At 41.0% G+C, this 10,089-nt stretch overlaps 1 protein-coding gene across 2 annotated transcripts; it reads left to right on the top strand.

Moving 5' to 3' along the window:
- The first annotated feature begins 2,734 nt into the window (after positions 1 to 2,734).
- PRMT6 (protein arginine methyltransferase 6) lies at positions 2,735 to 8,950 on the top strand. 2 transcript variants are annotated; one of them, XM_004388059.3, is made up of 2 exons: positions 2,735 to 5,272; positions 6,213 to 8,950. In XM_004388059.3, exon 1 carries the CDS (start codon positions 2,799 to 2,801, stop codon positions 3,924 to 3,926), a length of 1,128 nt encoding a protein of 375 aa, XP_004388116.1. In that variant the 5' UTR covers positions 2,735 to 2,798; the 3' UTR covers positions 3,927 to 5,272; positions 6,213 to 8,950. The 2 variants fall into 2 exon arrangements, with proteins under 2 accessions (XP_004388116.1, XP_023597981.1); XM_023742213.1 differs by having other exon boundaries at positions 2,789 to 4,021.
- The last annotated feature ends 1,139 nt before the right edge of the window (positions 8,951 to 10,089 follow it).

Here is a 10,089-nt window from a genome sequence, read left to right as displayed (position 1 = left end):
ACAGTGTCCTGGGATGGAAAGTATTATTTAAGGTGGCTGCGAATGCCTTTGGGGCAAGTGACAATCAAGGTGAGACAAGAAGGATGAGAAGGAGCCATTCAAGTCAAGTGTTAAGGGAAAAACAATTTGCCAGCCACTAGAAGAGGTAAGTGAAGACCTGAGACAGGAAAGGGGTATATTCTTAGAAGGCCTATTGATCTTGAGCCCAGTGAAAACTGGGGAAGAATACTATGAGATCTACTTCAGACAAATCAGCCATTGAAAACCCTATGGAGCACAGTTCTACTTTAACACACATGGGGTCACCATGAGTCAGAATTGACTAGATAGCAACTGGTTTAAAGTGGTCACATTTACCACTCTAATTCCATGTCCGGGGTTCTATTTTCTTGAAACAAGGTATTAAACCAAGAGGAGGGGAGTGGAGGAAGAACTGCTCTAAGGATATTTAGCTTGATGTTGTTGTGGCTGAGCCCAAGCCCCCCAAAAGATGACAGTTTACCCAATGAAAAATAATGAAGCAAAATTTAAAAATAATTTTAATAAGAAACAGTGGTTCTCACTCTGGCTGCACATTAAAACCCCCTGGGGAGTTTTTAAAACTAGATATCCAGGTTCCACTGGAGGTTCTAATTGGTCTGGAGTGGGATCCAGGCATACAAACGTGTTGCTGTTGAGTCAATTCCAACCTACAGTGACCCTATAGGACAGGGTAGAACTGCCCCATAGGGTTCCCAAGGAGTGGCTGGTGGATTCGAACTGCTGACCTCTTGGTTAGCAGCTTGAGCTCTTAATCACTGCACCACCAGGGATCCAGGACATAGATATAGGTATTTTTTACAAGTTCCTCAGAGGATTCTAATGCGCAGCCAGGATTGAGAGCCCTGAGTAAGAAGTACAGCTGCGGACGCCACATCAATAAATGCATTCCACTAATGGAAGATTAATAGAATAAAAGCCAAACCCATTGCCGTCGAGTCGATTCTGACTCATAGCAACCCTACAGGACAGAGTAGAATTGCTCCATAGGGTTTCCAAGGAGTGCCTGGTGGATTCGAACTGCTAACCTTTTGGTTAGCACTGTAGGTCTTAACCAGTCCGCCACCAGGGTTTCTGAGCCTGGATGAACCTCCAAATTATTGCCCTTAGATAATCTTTAAATCTTAAACCAAAACCATCCCCTGCAGTCTTTCAACCAAACAATAGTTAAGTTAGTAGAGTCTACCTTGAGCATTGTGCTTTTTAAGAACTATCCATATGGAATCAAATTGATAGCAACTAGAAAGGTTAGCTAGGAAGCTTAGGGGGTAGTGAGTTTGTTAATGGAGGAGGACTAATTCAGAAAAGGAGGGTGAGAATGGTTGCATGACTTGAAGAATGTAATCAATGTCACTGAACTGTACATGTAGAAACTGCTGAATTGGTGTATGTTCTGCTGTGCATACTTTCAACAACAAAAATAAATGAAATAAATTACCCACCCCCCCCCACACACATACAGAGTTCAAGACCACAAAGAAATAAAAGCCAATTTTGTTGGGTGTGATTTATTTATTTTTATGCTGGGGACAATTGTTATTCTCACCTGAATTGTGAAGAACATAGACGTTCATAGACATCACATATATTTAAAAATATGTATTTTTTTTTTCATTATGGTCAGCAAGGTGGGGAGAGATTAACAGATGATGGTTTTCTGAAAGAAAAACAGGGGAAGAGGAAGGTACTAATTTTGCCTAGATAAGGCAAGGTGACACACACATAAGAACAATTAAGGTGTTGCAGTAGAAAATTGACAAAGAATGAAGGATACAGTTATTTGGGAGGGGGAATATTATAATTGGTTACCGGAATACATTTGGCTGTGGGTTTGGTTGTAACACACCTTTGTTGCTTTTCAACCTCTCTTTATACCCCTCCAGGATTTAACTCTCGAATGAGCACAGAATAGCAGAGAGGTTACAGAGAGAGAGCCAAGTAACTACAGTATTCTCCTGAAACGAAGGTCAGAAACATAATTCTCCTTTCACTGCAATGAAGACTCCTTGTTGCTCGTCGGTGAATAGGAAATTGACAAGCCAGAGAAGTTATTTACCCTAAGTCATTCAATCAGTGGTCATTAGATCAGAAACAAGGTTTTGCATTGTTAAGTTTTTACTTGGCTTCATTTACACTTTCTTTGCACCCTACCTCCTCTAAAAACAGAAGAGATTGTTGTTAGAATTTTCCAGATAAAGTGGTATGTATGAAGGGTGCCACCCTTATAATTCGGTACAATAAAACGACTAAATTGAGCAAAGAAGACAAAAGGTGGAATTTTATTTAGTCTAAGTGGGCGTGTCCACTTCAGGAAGCGAGAGAAAGCAAAAAAGAATTGAGGAGCTAAGGTAAGGAGGGGCCCTGGTAAGGTAAGAAAGGTAAAGTAACGCGAGGCCCTGGTGATGCAGTGGTTAAGAGCTCAAGCTGTTAACCAAAAGGTCGGTAGTTCCAATCTACCTGCCGCTCCTTCAAAATCCTGTGGGGCAGCCCTATAGGGTTGCTAAGAGTTGGAATTCACTCGACGGCGGTGGGTTTGTTTTTGGTTTAAAGTAAGGAGGGGAAACTGATAGAATTACAGAACGTGGGTGTGTCAGGTGGGAAACGGATTACCGGACTTTAAAAGTATTAGGTTGGCGCCAGCTGGCAACCCCGCAGGAAGTGGGAAGCGCCGGCGGGCACTACATGTCCCAGAAGCCCCCGCTTCCTGGGACCGCACGACGCCGCGCAACGCTCGCCGGGAGCTGACCGAAGCTGCCAAGATGTCGCTGCTTAAGAAAAGAAAGCTTGAGTTGGGGGGCGGCGGCGAAGGAGGGGAGGGAACTGAAGAGGAAGATGGCGGAGAGCGGGAGGCGGTCCCGCCGCGACCCCGGAGAACTAAGCGGGAGCGGGACCAGCTGTATTACGAGTGCTACTCGGACGTATCGGTGCACGAGGAGATGATCGCGGACCGCGTTCGCACCGATGCCTACCGCCTGGGCATCCTGCGAAACTGGTCAGCGCTTCGAGGCAAGACGGTGCTGGACGTGGGTGCGGGCACCGGCATCCTGAGCATCTTCTGTGCCCAGGCCGGGGCCCGGCGCGTGTACGCAGTGGAGGCCAGCGCCATCTGGCAACAGGCCCGGGAGGTGGTGCGGCTCAACGGGCTGGAGGACCGGGTGCACGTCCTGCCGGGGCCGGTGGAAACAGTAGAGTTGCCGGAGCAGGTGGATGCCATCGTGAGCGAGTGGATGGGCTACGGGCTCCTGCACGAGTCAATGCTGAGCTCCGTGCTCCAAGCGCGGACCAAGTGGCTGAAGGAGGGCGGCCTTCTCCTGCCGGCTTCCGCCGAGCTCTTCGTGGCGCCCATCAGCGACCAGATGCTGGAGTGGCGCCTGGGCTTCTGGAGTCAGGTGAAGCAGCACTACGGCGTGGACATGAGCTGTCTGGAGAGTTTCGCCACGCGCTGCCTCATGGGCCACTCGGAGATCGTGGTGCAAGGCTTGTCCGGCGAGGACGTGCTGGCCCGGCCCCAGCGCTTTGCTGAGCTGGAACTGGCTCGCGCCGGCCTGGAGCAGGAGCTGGAGACCGGGGTGAGTGGGCGCTTCCGCTGCAGCTGCTACGGCTCGGCGCCAATGCACGGCTTCGCCATCTGGTTCCAGGTGACCTTCCCCGGAGGGGACTCGGAGAAACCATTGGTGCTGTCCACCTCACCTTTTCACCCGGCCACGCACTGGAAGCAGGCTCTCCTCTACCTGAACGAGCCAGTGCAAGTGGAGCAAGACACGGACATTTCCGGAGAGATCACGCTGCTGCCGGCCCGGGACAACCCCCGCCGCCTGCGCGTGCTGTTGCGCTACAAAGTGGGGGACCAGGAGGAAAAGACCAAAGACTTTGCCATGGAGGACTGAGTCCTGCGTTTTCTCCCAGTTGCCTCCCAAGGCGGCCTGACCTGCGTGGGAGAGGCATGGGGGGGTCGGAGGAGAAAGGAAGCCCCCACGTGCAAGTAGGGGTGATACCTGTCTGCCTTTTCTCTCATGCCTCCTGGGGAGGGAGAGTGACTTCGATCTCTTTCTGAGGAGATTCTGCTGGCAATTTTTATTTAAAAAGTGATGATTACCCATAACAACGGCTACAGCGTGGTTATTAATGGGTGTTTAAGCTTCAAAAGCATGTGGTACCAAGCACTTCTATTTCTTTGTTTTCGTGGGCGCGGGAGAGTGGGGGTGGGGGACTCACGGAAGAATGTTGATTTATGAAGAGTCCATTCATTGAAGTCTTTGACACCTCTCACACTTATCTACGTCTGAAGCCAGGGAGAAGGGTAAAAGGCATATTTTCTTAACCTCTGAACTCTCTCCCACCCCAGATGCCTCTAAAAGCTATGTATGGTACTTATGCCTACATTGCTTTTTAAATAAACTTTAAGACTGGGAATGAGGAGGAGGAGAATGAGGGACAGTTTAAATAGGCATGTCCTTCTTACTCTTACTACTTCTATAGGGTGTTAAAGTTGATAAGTATATTAATCCATTAAGTAAAATGGACTACCTAAGAAATTTAGAAGGATTTTAGGAGAAAAAGACCTGAAAGACAGTGAAGTAGTATGGATTTTTTTATACTTGTCTGAACTATTAAGACTTAACCAGAAAATGTTCTGTATATGCTGCATAATTTCGCCCGATTCTTACAAAACAGGCTGATGGAGATTTCTGGTTCTGACCCAAGGGCTATTCATTACATGGGTAAATTATTTAAACTCACTAAGGAAGATATTTTTCCTAGCTAGAACAGAGCACTCACTCATTCTCATTTGAATTCACTCATGTAGAGAGGATCATGTGACTTGGCCTACTTATATCTAGTGAAATATAAAGTTCCTATTTTAGTTTCTTTTTTTCTTCTTAGCTCAGCCAAATGCGAAAGTTGTGAATTTAGGAAAATCACTTGTAATGAAGTGTGAGTTAGGTTATCAGATTTATTTCACTAATGTTTCTCTCCTTACCCCTGTAGCAAATAAAACATTGGCATACTCACTATTTTTACCAATGATATAAGAAGCCTTGTGTACTGTCTGAGTTGTAATGTTTTTGCCTTTTTAATATTGTCAGTTCTTATGAAAAATGTTACAGCACCTTCAGAATATAGCTGCAGGGTAATTCAAACTATGCTTAATGTATAGTTTTTATACATTAGCTTTTGTGTGCTAATAGAAAATAGGTATGAAAAACTGGTCTTTGAAGTTACTTTACTTACTGTAAGTTTTCTGTTCCTTTATTCATTGAATATTAAAGTACTTATGTATTATAACTAAGTTGGTAAAATTCGGTGTTTAACACATGAGACCTGCCATTATGAAGGGAACCATACATGTATAAAGTCATTGGCTTTACAAGATTGTTGAATAGCAATATAGTTATAATTGTCATCATTTTGATGTCAAACTAGTTACCAGCTTATATAAAATAGTATAGAAATAGAAAACTAGGCTTGGTTTAAGCTAGTTTTAAAATAGCTCATTATTTTAGGGTCAACTATATTTTAAGTTGAACATTTATTCAACATTTAGAGTTTTAGTGTACAATTTGGAGTAGATTTCTGGTGTGTGTTGTGTGTGTGTGTAACTTGCTATAACAATCCTTTTGCTGTATGGACAATTGAAAGCATTCTTCCAAATTTTATTCTCACTACCAGGATGAGCACAAAAAAGAAACCCCAGTTAAAACTTTGGGTAACTGTAACTACTTATAAAGGGTAAGTGTTTAATAATTAAGCGAAGTAAGCTTTAAAATTCTTGTTATTCTTCCCCAAAAGAAAGATAAATTATCATAAAAATATGAAATATATAAAAGCAGCCGAGAGGCTGCATAGCATGGTGCGTAAAAGCATGGGCTCTGGAGTCAGACAGCCCATGCTAGAACCTTGGCTCCACCACAAGAGTGGTGTAAATCTTGGGCAGAATATTTAACCTTTTTTTTTTCTTCAGTGCTCTCGTTTGTAAAATGGAAATAACAATAGTACCTATTCTATAGAGATGTGAGGATACAGTGAGGTAAAACATATATCAGCATATAGTGCATGGTGCATTATAAGATCTCAATAACTTCTTATGGAAAAGGCAGGCTCAAACCTGCAAAGGTTTGATATATACCAAATGTGCTACAGAACAAATATTTGACATTTTGGTTTTTTTATAGGTGTGGTCTGACAGTATCAGCATGGCTGTATTTGAGGAGCACTGTACAACACGGGACACCGCACGATCCAAAGGAAGCCCAAGACCTTTGGAGCGAGGACACTTCCAGAAAGATGAGAGTGTGAAATGCAGCTAGATTCCAGGCACCGATCAATCTGTCTGTGTGTGATATGCAGCCATATCCAGGCACCAGTCAATCTGTCTATATGGACAAGTAATGATTGCCTGAGGTTGTTGTGGCCACAGGCAGGAACTGCCTGTCCAAGAGAGAAGAAAACATGGGAAGTTCTACCTGTTCCCTCTGACATCTTACGTTTATTTAGCACTGTGAAATTTTCCAAATATTTTTATTAATTCATTGGACCAATGTGTATTTTATTTAGTATATACAGTATAATAGTCATTGTGATAAGCACTTAAGATGCAAACCAATAAAATATAGTTTCTAGCTTCAAATGGATTTGTTTATAAAATAAACCAGTAAGTTAAGTAAATAAATAAATAATAATGGGCCAAAGACTAAGATGATATGGATGGTAGGGAGGGCAGATAATTGTCTTCATTTTATAAACTAGTAAAGATTTATACAGATACTGAGGGTTGCATAGCTAATTCCTGACAAATCTTGGACACTGGTCCTTTAGTTCATAACCCCAAACAAATCACTTTTTCATTATATTAGTACTGTCTCCTTAAATACCTCAAGAATGGGTGACAACAGTTTTTGTAGTTTGATAAATAAAAGAAAGATAAGTTCTTAGCCTGAGGAAGTGTCGTTGGAGATCTGTCTCATAGGTCTCAAAGAACCACCTTCAGTATGTAGGATCTCAAGGTTGACAAATCCTAGGCACTCATTGACCCAGGTCCCTAACAGATAATCACATGTAGCCCTTTTTTCTGAGGCCCTCAGGAAATTTCGAATATTCAACAGAGTAGCAGAGACAGATGAACTTGCCATACTAGCTGTAGGTACAGGTGCTGGAGAGCTGAAAGGCGTCGGATGAGGCTAAATGCAACACTGATAATGAGCAGGAATTCAAAAGGTAAAGGTGAAAAGCTCCTCCAGCAAACAATATTGCCTCACATTTTGCTTATGACCAAGCATACTAGTTTCTTCACACTAAAGAATACCCAATGCTGAGGAGGGAGGAATCTTCAGAAGCACTTGCAGAGGAGTCCCCACTTGTAGATGTTTAGCTTTTTATGCATTTATTTACTCATCTAATAACTATATAACAAGTTCTACAAAAAATAAGCCAATCCTACCCTCAAAGAACTAGGACAGAGTAGGGAAAATAAAATTACCTATATCAATATGTGCATACATTCTTTAGCCTGAGAAGACTTCATTCCAGCTAAATCTTACTTCTGTTGAAGCAAGGTTGAGAAGCCCTTATCAATTGTATCCCTGAAACTTCTATGGAGTGCAAAAGTACTGACTATCATCACATATTTATGAGATCCTAAGAGAAAAAATTCTTCCCTGGTGTTTCAAAAGTATAAGTTCTCTAAATAACTGATTTGTTTCAGCTAATGGACATGGTATATTGGGTAGATGACCCTTGTCACATTGCCTACTAGAAACCTGAGCTAAATTTATGCCTCACTTGTGCTTTCTTTAGCTTTATATCTGGCTACATTTCCATATCTCATTTTTTTCTTAATTCTCTCTCATAATAAATATTACATGTTTTGCTGAAATTTATATATCCTTGTTCTTTTCTAATAGATTTGAGCATTAAAATATTTTCCTACTTTCTGAAATACCTGCAGAAGTAGCTTTGGGGATGAGGAGTTTAGAGAAAAGGCTAGAGGACTCTGAGATACGCCGCCTTTACTTCCTACAAAATTTGATGTCCCAAGTTGTTCATGTGTATGGATAGCTGATTCAGTTCCTTCTTTTCAGCCAGGCTTACAGTATTTTATATTTTATAGACTTAAGATTAGTCAATATGTGAAAAATTCTGAGACATGCAGACAACCTTGCAGTAACCTTGAATGTTCTGCAGCTCTTTCTAAGCCTAGAACAGGCCCTCATTTCATCTTAAATATAACAGTAGGGAGAGTTATAGATTGCCAGACTTTTTCCAAAAATATGTCAAAATAGTTGAAAGTAATGGTAGAGATGATATAATGAGATTATTTCTCAAAACGTACGAGGTTATAGGAAAAGACATTTAAGATAGGATCTGACTAAACACAAACTTACAGGATTTTAATAAAAATTAAGACATGATCAGTAACATTGGAATTGTGCTCTTTTAGAGCCTTTAATAATTAAATTCATCATTATTGATAATAATAACCATAGGAGAAGACTGGTGAAGATTTCCGTTTATTAGGTAGCTTTTTAACTCTAAATACAAACGCTTATAATAGACAGAAGATCACAGACAACTGTGAGAAAACAATTTTTTTTTTCCTTCTCTCCAGACTGCCCCATGCAAAGCAAGAAAGGATTGAAAGAAGGAAGGTAGGATGGGAGGAAATCCTTCCCACACTTTTTAAAATGCTTTACAGGTGTTCCTGCAATAGTGTGATAAATGTGTTGGTGAAAACTTTGCATTCTGCAAAATTGTGCGCTAAAAATAACAAGCTTAAGGGAAAAGTAGGTTGGTGTACCATCAAAACCTATGTAACTTTGTAAGCCAGAGCATTAACAAAAACAATTCTAATAAAAATACAGCAGTTAAAAAGATGTTAAATTCCAAATTGATAAAAAAAAAAAAAAAAAAACCCTGCAGTAAACATACATAAAGGTAGCTTGGTAGAAGGACATGACAGTTACAGAGACAAAATAAAATGTCGGAAGATGTGAAGAAGGTGTAATAAATATTTCTAACAGCATGTGGCCAAACAGAGCAAAGGGGAAGATTGTAGGGAAAATGGCATCAGGTGCCATTTAGTTCTGTATTTCTCTTTGGCTTCTACATTCAGCTGTGTCGGTTGCACTTTGTGCTCAGTGGCTGTGACCTGGTAAATATTAATGATAAGGATGATCATAATGTGATTAAATCAACTTCTATATCATACTGGCATTCCACTACTTACCAACTGAATTTGTGTTCATTCTTTTTACAGAAACATGCATTATAGTAGAACATTCTGTCCTTTGTTCAATTTCCAGAAATTAAATTAATTAAAAATTCCGTTGGGTTTGCAGATCTTTTCCTTTCAATGCAAATTTCTTTAAAGGGAAGTAGGATGCGGGAAGTGGCTATAACTTCTCAGCAAACCATACTTTAGTATAAATTTATTTTTATTATTTTGGTCACAAGGAAAGTCAACATAAAGGGAGAATGGAAATTCTGACCTGCATATTGTAGAAGGAAAACAGTTGAATGCAGACGCCTGTATTCAGGAGGTGATTGAATAGATAGGGTTGGGGCCAAGAGTTGTTTTGTTTTGTTTTTTGCACAGTCAAAGGACAACAGAAAAACATGTTGGGGTCAAAGAGACCTGAAGTCAGTGAGAAGCACATCAATGAATGTTAGGATCCTTATGTATACATTTTGAAATTTTATCTACGTCACAATTTCCTTAGGGTAAATCCTTTTCTTAAATCATGGGCTTATAACATAACTAATGATATTTTGACTGAAAATAAACTGTTGATTATTTTAATATTTCACATTATTGCTTAATTTCTATTTTCAGCTTATTCTTTAAACCTATTCAGGGGCTCTTCAAGGCAGTAACTTCTTAATCCTCTCAAATTTAAGAACAAAACCTTCCTGTATTAGTTTCTTAGGGCTGTCTTAACAAAATACCATGAATTGGATGGCTGATAAGAACAGAATTTTTTTATCTCAGAGTTCTGGAGGCTTGCTGTTATTATACCCTTGAGTTAATTGCAACTCATAGTGACCCCATGTGAC

This window comes from Trichechus manatus, unplaced genomic scaffold (assembly GCF_000243295.1).
Source record: "Trichechus manatus latirostris isolate Lorelei unplaced genomic scaffold, TriManLat1.0 scaffold00204, whole genome shotgun sequence".
In the NCBI taxonomy this organism is placed as follows: Eukaryota; Metazoa; Chordata; class Mammalia; order Sirenia; family Trichechidae; genus Trichechus; species Trichechus manatus.
Note: the sequence above shows the minus strand (reverse complement) of the source record. Positions and strands in the feature narration are given on the sequence as shown.